The 14,602-nt window shown below is 46.3% G+C and overlaps 1 protein-coding gene across 1 annotated transcript in view; it reads left to right on the top strand.

The window, feature by feature from the left end:
* Window positions 1–2,570: 2,570 nt before the first annotated feature.
* Window positions 2,571–14,602, top strand: part of TAF4 (TATA-box binding protein associated factor 4) — a 36,195-nt gene continuing 24,163 nt past the window's right edge. Inside the window, exons 1-2 of the mRNA XM_074157207.1 lie at window positions 2,571–2,886; window positions 4,862–5,950. Of these exons, the coding sequence (XP_074013308.1) occupies window positions 2,571–2,886; window positions 4,862–5,950 (1,405 nt within the window). The remainder of the gene's footprint in view (window positions 2,887–4,861; window positions 5,951–14,602) is intronic.

The following is a 14,602-nucleotide window of genomic DNA, read 5'->3' as shown; positions in this document are numbered from 1 at the left end:
CTAATATGGTAGATACGCCATATGGTACACTAAAGAGTGTTAGAACGAGGACGTGAAGACTTCTAGGTTTTTATTTCTAGTTTTGTATGCAACTGTAAACTACATTCAAGCTGTCCTGGAACGCGAGCAGTAGAATACAGGCTGCTCTGACCCTTCACTGAGTGCTGCTGCCATTTGGTAGTGTCAGCCATCCCTCGTGTCACCTCCCTTCCTTGTTCCCTGGCCCAGCGCTGGGCTGCACTCCCAGTTAGATGCCATGGGAGACAGACCTGCAGCCACTCCGCACCTTCGGGCTGGTTTAACCTAAGTCAAGCTTTTTTACCCTTAATTTAAGCAGCTGATGCAGATCAACTCTTCCACCAGTGAGGGAATGTGACCAGAGTCCTGCTCTGGCTAGTTCTTTGGTGTGTTGCTTATAGAATTCCACCACAGCTAAAACTAGCAACGTGAGCAATCGTGGCAGCAGCAAACGGGTCAGGCCTTTCCCTGCTCAAAGCAGCGTTCCTGCCGTGTAAGAAATGGGCAACATGACCCACAACGATGGGTGTAAAATCACAGCTACTTTGCAACATTGTAATTTGGAAAAAAACTGATAAAATGGAAGTTAAGAGTCAGAGAAGGAAAGGGCGTTTTCTTTCTCTCCCTTGAGTTTCGAATGATGACTGAGAAAAGCTCAGAGTATAAAACAGTTGAGAACAAGAGATTAATGTAACACTCTTCAGAGGAGCTGGGCAGTCCCTCCTTGGGATGCCACCCGGGGAAGTGAGCGGAGCCTCAGGAAATGCTCAGTGGGATAATTTTTACTCAGCAGCCGAACTCTACTGCAGGTGAGAGGACACGAGGAGCTAGAACAGTAACATCCCTTACCATCCCTGTGAATTTCTGAGACTTTTCATTTAACGATATTTACCCTATTATTCGAGGCCTGTATGTTAAGAACAAGTACCTTTTGTTTTTTAGGTTTCCTCTGCTAGCTTTTGGCAAACAGCTTCTCCCTTGTAGACACGTTGGCGTATTTGGGGACAGGGTAAGGAGGGGACAGCATTTCAGCACTGCTCCCACCGCTCCCAGGGCCAACTGGCAAGCAGAGCCATTTAATTCACGATACAGTACGACAAGTGAAGTGATCGCCACAAATACGTGACGCAGGAAGCGCTGACACCCATGTTTGGGCAACCCTAAGCAGAGAATACTTTGTCTCTGACCTATTTAAAGCAATCCCTTCTCGCAGGTAGCTCGTAGCTCTTCTGAGTCTCCACCTTCTGACAGCACTCATGGGGCCAGGCCATCCTGGGCATCGCCATCCGCAGGTGCGGCACAGTCCAGCCTCCAGTTCCACCCAGTACCCGAGAGCAAAGCCTATTTTATAACACTGAAATAAGAGGCGCGATTTTAAGCTTAAAACTTACCACATGCTACCATTTATCTTTCAGCTAATACCGTTCCAATAGTTCAGTTTTCAGGGGAAACAGCACCTGGCAAAAAGAGAGCATTTATTAAAAGGCGGGTTGTATTTTTACTTTAACTATATTTACTTCCTTTATGACGGTTGCACAAGCAGGTCAAAGTGCGGCTCCATACAGTAAGGCCGGGCTCGGCGGGACGTGCCCACCCAGCGCCGGGCCGGGCCCCCCCGCACCCCCATCCCGGCTCCCCGCCGCAGCCCGGCCCCGCTCCCCCCAAGGGTTAACGGCGGCGGGGTGTGACACGGGCGGGGATGGCGGCAGGGCCCCCGCCGCGCCGGGCCCCGAGCTGCCAGTGGACGGTTTAAAATCGGGATCTCCCTCGCTTTTTTCACCTCCCTCCCCTCTTCCTTTTCCCCTTCCCGGCCCTGGCACCGCAGCCGCCCCCCCGCTCCTCGGGCGCGCCCTCCCGGGGCCGGCCCGGCCCGGCGTGCTGAGTCAGGCCGCCCAGGCCGCGCCCGGCAGGACGGCGGCGGCCGCCCCCGCGGCCCGGCCGGCAGGGCCGCCTCCCGCCCCGCGGGGCTGCGGACCCCCGGGCGAGGCCGCGCTGCGGGGCCAGCCCGCGGCGGCGGGCGGTGCGGGGGCCGGCGCGCTGTTCCGCGCCCGGGGCTGGGCCTGGCCTGCCTCTCCCCCCCCCCCCCCCCCGCCGCCCCCCCGCCGGTGGATCAGTTACAGCAGCTGGCACAGGTGTGGGGCGCCCTTCAGACTCGCGCCGGCGGCGGAGACCCGGACGCAGGGAGCCATGCAGCCATTTTGGGCCCGGGCAGACAAAGAGCCGCGGCCGCCGCCCCCGCCTCTCCGCCCGCCGGGCCTGAACGCCGGCCTCGCCCGCACCCCCCCGCCATCCCCGTCCGCCGCGCCGCCGGCGGGCCGCTGCCGCCCCGCTCCCACTAAGCGCTCGCAGCCATTTGCCCTGCCTTTTATAGGCGGCCGGCGGCCAATGAGCGGCGGGCGGAATCCCTCTCCGGCCGGTGATGTGAGGCTGGGGCGGCCGCGCCTGCGCAGGCGGCGGGGCCGAGTGTGTGTGTGGGGTGGGGGGAGGGCGGGAGGAGTGGAAGGGGAGGGGGGGGAGGAGGGAGCAGCTCACAGGAACCCTCCAAAAAAAAGATGGCGGCGGGCTCGGATCTACTGGATGAGGTTTTCCTGAACACGGAGGTGGATGAGAAGGTGGTGAGCGACCTGGTGGGCTCCCTGGAGTCCCAGCTGGCGGCCTCCGGCCACCACCACCAGCACCACAAGGCGCAGGAGCCCCTGAGGGCCGCTGGGGGGCTGCTGGGGAACCATGTTGTGAGCAGCAGCAGTAGCAGCAGCAGCCCTAGCCCTAGCCCTGGAGGAGTAGTAGTAGGAGGCAATGCTAATGCCCAAACAGAGAGCAGCAGCAGCAGCAAGATGGGACTGAGTGCCCCAGAGATCACAAAAGCAGGTAACATGGGCAGGGGTGGGGGGCTCTGAGGGAGAGGGGCCCTCCCCTCCCCCCACTCCCCAGCTCCGGCTGCTCCTTCCCTCACTGCTTTCCCCCCTTTTCCCTCTCTCCTCCTTCTCGTTGTGGCAGGAGCGGGAGTGCAAAGGGTGGTATCGATCATCTGGGGGAGAGCCTCCCCTCATCATGCCCCCCTCGGTGTGTATCCGCGCCTCTGCTCCCTCCCCTTTATTTTCCCTCCTCGCCTCTGCTTACGAGAGGGTGTTTTATCATGTGTGGGGGCAGCCTCCCCGCAGAATCAGCCGGCAGAGCCCGTCCCCCACTCTGCCGGTCCCCCTCGGCTTTTCCTGCCCTCCTTGCTGGAGTGTGAAGGGGCTCTCTTCGGCTCGGGGGGCCGAGGGAGGCAGAGCCCACCCCCTCGGTAACGGCCGTGCCTCCCGTGCCGTCCCCGGCTGCTCCCCTTCCCTTCCCGGGGGTGGAGGTTATGGGGGGGATTCCCTCTCGATAATGCCGCCTTAGCTGTCTGTGTAAATGCTCCTTCCCCTCCCCCTTCTCTGTTGCTGAAGTGCAGGGGGGTGTTATTAATCATGACACCTATTTCCTGTAGAGGAGGAAGCGAGGGGGGATTTCAAGGGGAGGAAGTCCCTCAAAATGCTTCCCCCCCATATCTGCCTGCCTGAATCTTCTTCTCCCCCCCCCTTCTCCCTTGTTCCAGGGGCTTGGAGGGGGGCATCCAACACCTCTCATTCCTCCTCTGCCCTCAAGGGGGGGTTGTCACAACACCGGGTCCCAGGAAGGGGGGGAATTCAGGCCACAGCACCCCACCTTGTACGATGTCTTCACCCACCCACCCACCCCCCGTAGCTACCTGGGAATATTCCCCCTCTTCCCGGTGTGAAGATTGTAGGTGAAGAGTGCGAAGGCTGGGACTGAGGGCTCACTACATGAGGATGGAGGGAAGCTGTTTTTCAGGGGAATTAAAAAAAATGTCTCCCCAGAATCTCTCTGCAATTCTTCCCCTCCCCCTATTTTTTCCTTTTTTTTTTTTTTTTTTTGCTTGCTTTCTTGTTGCTGAAGTGTAAGAAGATATTACAGACCTTCTGTCATGATTAATGAAGCTCTTCTAGGAGGATCTCCTTAACCCTTATAACATGCATCTCCGTATCTGTCTTGTCGCTATTCTTTTCCCATTTCTGTCTCCTTAGGGCCAGGACCTGGACTGTGTGTGATTGTACTTGTGATAACACCAGGCCTCATCGAGGGGCACGAGGATTATTCAGGACAAGAAGCTACATCATCTTGTCCCTTCTCAAAAGCAGCTTTGCTTTTTATTTATTTATTTTTAACTATTTCTGGCTGAGGGAACTTCATCTCCGAAGAACAAATTCTGTAATAAAGTGGAGGAGTCTTCTGGTAACCTACTCCAGGCCTGGCAGTACTTCTTATCTCGCCAGGCTGACGTTTTTCTTTCCTTTCACTTTTTCATATTTTGCTGTTGTTGAGCCTGCTGATCTAACTGACTTACTCGGTAGGAGATGAAAGGATTAGAGGGTAACGTGTGCTGGGCACAGGGAATATGTCTTATTAATGTGTCTTCCATTGCCATTTTTCCCTCCTTGCGGTTGCAGTCCTGTTGCTAAACATGATGGCAGGCTCTAGAATGGGGAAGGGGTCTAAGGTGATCTTCCTCCTCCCTTCCCTTGGTTCATATCAAATCTGTTTTCTCTGTTTTGTCTTTCTGTACTGTTGAAATTAGGGGTGTTATGATTAATATTGGATCTGACACTCTTGGGCGGGAAATTGGAGGCTTCAAGATACTGTCTTCAAAGCCACCTTCAGTTTGTGCTCTGTCCTGTTTTCTTGGCTCCAGGCAGGCAGCCTGGGAGATGAAGACTTGGTGATGAGGAAGAACGTTCTGTCTTTGCTGGACTTCTCTTCTTGCTCATTCTCTCTGTTTAATCTTGTTGTTGTTTTGCAGGAGCAGGAGGAGTGCAAGGGGGCGTTATTAATCATAACACCAGGTCCCAGACTTCAGCTCTGGATGGAGCCACCACAACGAGCACCAGCACCACCACTGCAGCAGCAGGAGGATCTGAAGTCACTGCTGCTCCAGGGACCCTCGGTCAGGGCAAATCGGTGGTTATCAGCACCATGGCAACTGCCTTGTCCACCAGGAATGGCAAGATTGGGACCACAACAGTGCAAACTTTGAATGGGAGTAACGTGGTGATGAACTCTCACCACACAGGAGGTGCTGCTTTCGCTGGGACTCCCGTGACTGCTAACCCCGCGTCTGCACCTGCTGTTGCCCCTCTCGTTAACAATGGACCTGGATCTGTGGGGAAGGGAAATACTGTTAACGCTGTTTTGCCGTCGGCTTCCAACACTGTCATCCAGACTTCTTTCCTTAATACTGCTGTGTCCTCCGCATCTTCCTCCTCGCCCACAGTTATCTCCTCGCAGCCACCACCGAGCATTGGAACTGGGGCGCCTACGGTGACGCTGGTGAGGCCACCCATTCACACAGCAGGACCCACGGTAGCTGCAGCTGGTGCAGCCACTCAAAATGGGAGCAATACTGTGATCAATTCAACCATCAGTGTGGGGAGTTTTCCTGCTGTTGCTACAGCCACTGTGGGATCTGGAGTTTCCCTCCAGACGTCGCTTGTGAACAGCCAGTCTGGTTCCACTGTGCCAGCAGCTCCTGCCACACAGGTCATCAAATCCGAGTCTCCTAAAACTATCGTCCAGGCAGTATCCCAGCAGCAGACGCTGGCTACTGCTGGCCAGCCCAGTACTACAGGGGGTAACATGATTATTGGGCAAACTATGCAAGCTGGGCTCTCCAATGTTGCTCCCAATCCTGGTGGGATACCTCCTGCAGCCCCTGGCACCCCGACGGGAATGGCTAAAGGCACTGCCAACACGGTGGCACAAAGTCTGCCGAGGACTCCAACAGCAACCACGAGTGGAATCAGAGCAACTTTGACTCCTACAGTTTTAGCACCTCGTTTGCCTCAGCCACCTCAGAATCCAACTAACATTCAGAATTTTCAGTTACCACCAGGTGAGTAAGAGGATTGAAGGGGTTTGTTTTGGAAGTGCATTTCTTGCAGGAAGGAAGGTATCCAAATAAGATTTCTTGCTGTTTTAATTGTGAATTGTGGAAAAGGCGTTACATTTAACAGTGAGAATTGTCTGGTTTTGAGTAGTAGAATAGTAGCATTCCACTACTCAGCGTATGATCTCGGCTGACCAAAAAGTCTTTTCAGCAGTAATAATTTGAAAATAATTCTGCCTACCATCTTTGTTACAGTGTGAGTGTAGATGAAGCTGCAAACTGCCAAAGCATAACAATGGAATATTATCGAGTGAAATGTTGCTATTTCATTTTCACGCAAGGTATTTTGACTTTTAAGGGGGGTTTGTCAGTAGTTTGTATAACCTTCATGTGCTGTTCAGTTCCTTCTCTGTCCCTGCGTGCCCCCAGTACCACAGAGCTCTCGTGAATAGAGAAGCAGCAGATACAACACAAGAAAACTACCTTCTTTTGCTTTAAATACCTTCAAAGTCTGACTCGTAAGCTTCAAATCTGTGAGTTTCTGATGATCTTTTTAGTCGCTGGAGTCTGATACAAAAGGCAGCCTTCCTATGTCCTTACCTCACCCTGTTGTGTCTGGGGTTGCAGCTTTTGTAGTAGCTCGTCTCATGCTTATTGCTGAGCATCTCTGGACGAGGAATCTAGTCCTGAACTCAGTGGGTGAGTGGAAAGCAGGATGAGAAGCATTTCTTTCCTGAGAACGGTTCTGTCCCTCCTTAAATATCCTAGATTAAGAGATTTAAGGTTATACATTTGCTGTTGTTTTGAACCAGGCTTGTAATTACATGCAGTTTCATTTTTAACTGAAAAATACTCGTTTGAACCTACACATAGTTTCCTGTCTTTTTCTAATATATAGTAATAGCTGTATTCTTACTATTCACATTTTTCAGGGCAATATACAAACAACAGCTAATTAAATTTTACTACTAGTACCAGATGAAATCAGCGGTGGTTGTGTATCCTCTATTTCAATTGGTCTTTGTCAAAATACATCTATTGAAACTCCTGCCCAACCTTAGAGCAATGCACCTGTCACAGAAGGTAGATCAGAAACCAGACTCTGTTACTACACACCACCTTTTTGTGTAATATTCTATTTATGGTACATGATGCCATGTAGTTTGATGAAGTCTGTCAGACGCTCTATGTATCTTAAGTTCTAACTGGTGTAAATATTCCTCATTTTTTTTCTTTTGTGCAGAAGATTATTTCTGATATGAGTAGTTTGAATGACACACGTTGCTAATTTAAAAAAAATAGCAGTAAAACGGAGATCTTGAAATCCCAGTGCTTAATTTGAAGCTTGTAAATTGATAGGCTGGAAAAGCCTTATTCATTTATTTATTTATTTATTCATTGCCACAGTGTTTCAACGGAATTTTCAGGTTTACAGTCTATTGCCATGTATACCTACATTTTCACTAATACTGCATTGTAAACCTGATTATGGGAAAAATACTACTGCTGAGTCCAGTGGGACCTTTTTTCCAGGTAGCTGATGTTTTCGAACTGCAATAGCATACTGAAATGTGTTGCTCTTAAAAGCAGCGTTGCCAGTCCTTAAGCGTAATTGGACCATAAATTGCTCCTTTGGAGGTCTCCATAGATCAAAGTAGAACAATATAGGTTCTAAACACTTGAGGTTTTTTATTAAGCACTTTTCTTGTCTGTCCTGCACTTTAAAAAATATTTATAACTTCAAAAGAATGGCCTGACTCTTAAAATATTAAGTCTACATGGTGGAATACATAGAAATTGGAAATTGGGCTCTTCCGTGATGAGACAGACTTAATATTGGAAAGGATTTTTTTTTTAGTGGAACAGATTTCTTCTGAAATTGCTTTGGTTTGCGTCTTTATACCTTGTGAAAGTAGCCAACTTTGAGAATGTTTTGCATAAAGCATTTCTTACAGAACACTTAAGAGCTGGTGGATGTTGAGCTCTCACAAACATCTCCCAGGTGCAAGGGCTGAGCACCTCCAAGAGTCGAGCCACATGCAACTGCTTTAGTCTTTAGCAGAGGACGTACACGTTCATACTGAAAGCACAGTAGATGACTCTGCTTTTGAAATTATATTTCAAATTACAGTGTCACAGGCCAGATTTTTGAAGGCAGTGGTAGTCCGGAGCTGCACCTGCAGTGCTTGTGTGCTGCACGTCTTCTCTGTGCATCAAATTTGCATGCATGAGTTTATGTCTCTAAAAGTTAGTAGTGTATTCTAATAAGAGTTTGTAGGACTTAGTGCATGAAATAGCTTGAGATCATACACTGCATGTGTCGCTTTTTACACCAAGATTTACAAACACTTAGAAAGAACATCCTCATGGAAGGTTTGACCAATAAGCAGCGTGTGTTTCATAGTTATTTTCTTACCCTGAATTACTGTTTCTAGCTCTCTGAAATCCAGTTACAGTTTCATATGTCTGGAAAGCAGAATATAAAATGTCAGTAGCTGTTACTAACCTGTGATTTGACAATTAGAAACCTTGAAAGGTTTCACATGTTCTCTTATAGAGAGCATGTGGAAAATAGCTTGATCCACGCTCTTTAAAATATATGACTTTTAGAATAATGCTTTGTATTGCATCGAGGCGATTGTGCAGCAAACATCAACTGATGACATTAGAGGTGCTGAAGAGCTAATGGGCGGTAGTTACTGTGACCTCACTGGATTCTGGAATCTTGCTTCTCAAAGAAACTGGACTAATCAGAGTATCTGTGCATTTCTCATGGTTTTCCACTACTGACATCTTTGAGGAAGAGGACTATCACGCTTAGTCTTTTCTTCAGGAGCCCATGTTTGGAACTTTGTGGTCCAGTTGGACAGATCTGGGTAATGAAGGTCCAAAAATAACCTTATTTATAGCTTCTTAGAAAAGACACGAAAATATTGTCAGATAATTTTCTAGGGGACAGGAACACAAGTTATACAATGCTACTTTAAAGATGCAACATCTTTTGAAACTGTGACTGAAAATAAATTGTACAAAGTTGTTTCGGAGTACTTCATACTCAATATGAACTGCGTTGCGTTGTGGTAAGAGGTAGGAGAGTGCTGAGTTTGTTGAAGCATTAAGTCAGTGTTCTGCTGTTACAGATGCTCAGAACCGTCTGCAGAAAACTGAGATTATGCCCTCAGATTAACCTTTTGCAATGTAAGAGTTTGTAAAGTGTTTAGAGGTTATCGCTGACACGTGGTAGAGTCATCTTGTAAAATGACAGAACTTGTGCACTTTAAAATCACTTTTCAAAATACTGTCTTCTCCAGCAATGCTGTAATACAATTTCAAAACCGTCGTCTCTGAGCTATGCTTGCTTTCCCAGTATCGTCAACTGGAGGGAATCAAAGATTTGGTTTCTGTTCTTGCAGATGCTTTATGTTGTTACTTTCTTCTGCTTTATTTTTATGTACAAGCATCTCATAACAAGCTTTTACGGCTTAAACAAAGGAGCAGATTGGAGAGGGTGCTGAAGGTACACAGTAACAACAGTGTAGAGCTGGTAGATCTGGACAGTTTTCCCTACTAGTTTAGGTGAAACTGAAATCTAGAAACCTTCACTTCCCCCTCTCCCCCTCCTTTCTTTCCTTTTACTTCTGAGTGAATGTTAATACTTAGGATCAACCTAGCAAATTTTCCTAAAGGCTAGCTTTTTTTTTTTTTTTTCCCTGAATAAAGAAGATTCTGTGACACTCAGTGCTGTTTGAAGATAGCATGTAGGAGAGGTTGCCTTTATAGTTTATGTAATTTTTTTACTCCTGCCATCATGGCCAGTATTCTCCTTAGCAGTCAGTATTGCAGTTGTGCAGCTGTAGGAAAACTGCTATCACAGATTTGTTTTGCTTTGTGTCTAATAATAAAACTTCTTTATTACTTTCACAAAACTCGGTTGGATCTGCCAGTAGCTGATGACAGGGGATGAGATTGGACTTCTCCATCGCTTGCTTTCTGGTGGCATCTCGTGTGCCAGTTCTGTGGTGACTACAAGGTGGACCATTTCCCAGCTGTGAAACTGGAGGGGCTTCTTTAAAAATTGAATGTTTGAGAGTTCTGAGCAGTACTAATGCAAGTGACCTCTACGGTTGGTTTAAACTTACTGTTGGTGCTTTCTAGAAGTAAAGGGTACCTGGAAGAATGGTGGTGCTGGAGGATGGACTACATCTATTTGCACGTTCAAGGTTTTCTTCATGGCCTTTAGAGCCTGGAAACTTCACTTGGTGTTAAAGGGAAGCTTAAGTTTTGTAAAAACTGATGATTTTTAGCTGGTGTTAGCTATCCAAGAAGGATTCTAACTTAGGCCTTGATTATAGTGGTTTTAGGATGGGAAGACTACGTGATTGCATACCTAAAGCGTGGGCTTATGTCCTTTTGACTCGAACGTACCTTTTGGAGCTGGAGTCACTGAAAAATAACTGCCTCAGCTCCGTTTCCTTCAGTAAGGGGTTGGAGTGTAAGGCAAAGGTTCGAGCAAAAGAAAGCGGATAGAAAAAGGAGAAAAGGCGTCAGGCTGGGAAGAATCAGACAATCTTTTCACTGTAAAACAATTTGTGGTACTTGTTCGTACTGAATGTGGCAGGCTTTGGGTTACTTTGTGCCTGAGACATACCCCAGAAGTGCCTAAAGTAAGCGAGAATATAAATAGATGAGGAAATCTACAGATTTCCATAATGCAAGAAACATGGAAAGGAACAGAATAAATACTATGAAGTAGTGGAATGTAGTTGTTTCTATTTCTCACTGACTAGCAAGCGAGTTCAAACATATCCTGACGATGGTTTCCCTGTATGTTGCGTGTGCTGCCAATATTATGCCTGTTAACTGTGTTGGCATGGCTGCATTTTGTTAAAAATAATGTCTGTAATGCACAATGGTAATAGGAGGCTCCTTATAGCATGTTTTCACTTTCAAAGCATTTTACAAAACTTAATCCTCGCAACATGCCTGTGTGGTTGGTAAATAAAGTAGTATGAACCCTGCTTTAGAGCTGGGGGAAAGAGCAAGTCAGAGAAGTTCTGACTTGCCCAAGGCCATGAAGGAATCGATATTTTGCCAAGATTAGAGCTTGGGAGTCCTATAGTTGGCACCTAAAGTGGTATCTCTCTTTCTGAAAGATAAGTGTGGATCTCTTCTGCAGAGCTCTTCTGGGTGAGGGGTGGATTTTATGTTCAAATCATGCATCAGCAAAAGGAACATTCTGCTTTATTTGAAATCTGCTACATCAGATCTGCCATATGTCACCAGACTGAAAGTTGTGTTTGTTCTTATTGCAACTTCCATAATAGAGGAATCCTGCGTGCTTAGCTTTGTACCCCAAAGAACTTGGGACTCGGAGAGCAGTGTGATAGGATTTTTTTTTGTTGTTGTTTTTGTTAAAATGAGTGTCATGAGGCAAACCAATGCCTCGTTTTGCACATCTGATAAGGGGGTCTCTTCAAGTGATGGGATCTAGCGGGTATATAATCGTCATTCCGTTAAGCTGTGAAAGTTCTTAACTTTGGCTACGTATTGTTGAGTTCTGTTATGGAAAATACTGTTGTTCCCAACAGCCTTTGGAAGAGCACGTATGGATTTGTTTCATATGCCTATCTACCCTTCAGATTATGGTCTTTCTGGTTTTTTTTTGGTTACCACTAGGCTTATGATCGAAGTTGTTGGTCAATGACCAGAAGCGAGTCATTTATCTCTTTTGAGCCATTTTGCACTTTGCTACTCTAGAAGTTCCGTGGTGTTTCTGTGCTCAGTGGGCTCCATGAGTTTTTCCATCTCTGGAAATCTATGCGGGTTACTTGTAAAATGCAGCATCCTGGTTTGAGAACCACAAATTTGGATGCTGCCCAGGATTTGAATCACTTACTAACACAGGATGCTGCAGCAAAGTTAGCAATTGGAGATGAACATGCAACAGTTTTGGGCACTGATAAGACATAAATTAATAAGTATCATCTTCAAATGAAATATTTTGGTGTATGAAAACTCATACTATTGTTTGTCTTCTCTGTTTTGGGAAATGGTATTTAAATAGAATCCTAAAAAAAAAAAAAAAAAGGGATGAAGTAGTTCAGGAAGTCGGTTGAAAATACTGATATTAGGCTGAGCGGGTTTTAGCAAAGAGAATAGATTGGCTCGTGGTTCTAGCTTTCTGTTCTCCTAAAAACTGCCTGGGCAGACACCAAGAGCCTGCTCGGTAGGAACTGGGCATAGAAGTCACTTAAGAGCACAGCACGTTAAACGTTTTCTTGTTACTATGTGTAATTTTTGTCAGAAATACTTGAAATCATCATTTTTACCTGAAAATAACTACTCTTGTCAGGATTGTTCTCTGTGTTGAAACTTTACGAGTGTTTGTAACTCCATTTATCTGTTTGAATCTGCTCCTTTGATGTCATTGCGTGATGTTAAAGAGAAGGCTTTAGGAAGGAATTTTTAGAGGTACTCAGTAGACAGCTATTTCAGTTGTATTATGAACAGTAAAGCTGGATGTGAAGGAAGGCCAAACTCTAAGAGAATATGTGCCGCTCACAAGTTACGAAGGGCTTTTTCTGTGCCCGGCCACAGGGATGTCCCTGTGCACAGAGAGTTGTGGGATCTGTGGGTGTCGCCGAAGTTTCCCCGGTGCAATTCCGGGGCCGCAGCCTCTATACGGCTCCGTCCTGGGACGGGCTCCACGCTGTGGGGATATGCAGGCTTTGGGTTTGGTGCTAAGTTGCTAATGCATTAACTTGAATGTGTTTTCAAACTGATTATGGTCTTGGCTAAATGCAAGAAGTTGTAGTCTATTTATACTGATACAGGTTTCTTGAAAACTGTAAAACCTTTCTCATCTGGATACAGGTTTTGTGGTATCAGCCCCCTTGCACACTGCTTCCTCAGAAGAGAAGGAAAATAGCTTACACAATAAGCGTCTTTTACAAAGATATAGTTATATCCACTCTGGAGATTGTACCACTAAATTACTGTGGCAAAATGGTCCCATTTCCAGCTCAACTGTCGAGAGAAGCATAAAAACTGTACATGGACCAGGCTGTAAAGAAACAGGTGTCAGGACCGTGGTCACTCATATTCCAAATCAGATGAGGTTTTTTGTCATTCAGACCGTGGACACATGAATAGAGCAAATGATATTTATTTTTTTTAAACAACCTTTTAGGACAGTTTTACCTCAGTTTAATCTGGAAACTTTTACCCCAGTTCTATTCTATGGTAATTTCCTTCCAGAAATGCTGGTTGTCTTCTGGAGGTACGGGTGTCTCGAGGAACCGAGCGCCAAGTTTTTACCACAAAACCTCCTGTCGTGGAGTAATTTTCTTCTGTTGTCTTTAGGGTAGTACTTATTCTAAACTGCAGTAATTGTCCTTGAAGCCTCATTTATGCCTTTAACTAAGGATTTTTTAAATACAGGATATTTTTTGGTGAAAACAAAACCTTGATTATCATCACTATATAATGGTATAGATTATCAATAATCAAGACAGACCTGGTAATCGTAAGGAACGGACAGAGCTGCGTCCTGTTTCTGCGGTGGGATCTGTACAGGCAGCGCTCAGCACCTCAGAGCTGTCTTAAGGCATTGTACAAACACAGATAATCTTCGGGTCTGGAACTGTTGTCAGGCTAGAAATAACATTTTAAAAAGAGGAGTTTCTGTACTTGTGTTGCCAGTGATCAGAAAGTTACACTTTGAACATAAAAGGCTGATTCTCAGCAAAGTGCATAAATAGGTTATAAATCCTTTTGCCCAGGGACAGTCCTTTTACTGTGTATTTGTACAGGATTTAGTGCAGGGTTGGACTCAGTTGCCAAGCTCTTTTTGTGGGATTTGGAAAAGTATATTGATAAAAATTGAGTAACTTCTTTTGAGCGTAGAACTCTGTTTATAAATTCAAACTGTAAATTATCAACACCGTGTATCTTTTAATTTTTATGCTTTTTTCCTTAAAATGCATTACCAAACTATTTTTTTTTTTCAGTAACACACTGTAACCAGTACCTAGTCAACCAGTAACATAAAACTTGCATCAGTGTGTGGTATTATTCTGCGTGGCTAGCATGGCTGTTGTAAGATTTGTAACGAAGCAAGTAAGTCTCTAGTAAAAATGGTCAAACTTATCATTATATCTTGATTAATGTATGCTTCTGAAAGTAGTTGGAACTGTTAAAAGCCATTCACGGTACTTTTGTACAGAATAAAGCAGATGCTGGATAGACTCTGTACAGACAACCAGTACAGATTCAGTCAAAAAAATGTGTGTTTTAGATATGAGAGTATAAACAACAGCGAAGCACTGAGGTATGGTGCCGTGCTCTATTCTTTATGAAATGGTTTGAGGGGGCAGCACGGCTGTAGTAAGCTGTCTTCACACCTGCCTTCAGTTTATTAATCAGATACTTTTCTAAGGGAGGGTTAATTTAGTGTCTCTCACAGGATGTAATAACATCAGGTGCATTCGGCGTGAGCGGTGGTGTGGCGAGTGGGACCAGTCGGACTCACATGAGTCACGGGTACCGACTCTGAGGAGCAGCACTGAGGAACTGCAGCACCCGTGGCCAGAGAGTCAATGGGGAGGACCAGAAGAGGGTTTGCTGAGGGGTCGGAAGAAGAGATCTGGAGGAGGGAGG

The sequence above is a fragment of the Numenius arquata genome, chromosome 12 (genome assembly GCF_964106895.1).
Source record: "Numenius arquata chromosome 12, bNumArq3.hap1.1, whole genome shotgun sequence".
Lineage (NCBI taxonomy): Eukaryota > Metazoa > Chordata > Aves > Charadriiformes > Scolopacidae > Numenius > Numenius arquata.
Note: the sequence above shows the minus strand (reverse complement) of the source record. Positions and strands in the feature narration are given on the sequence as shown.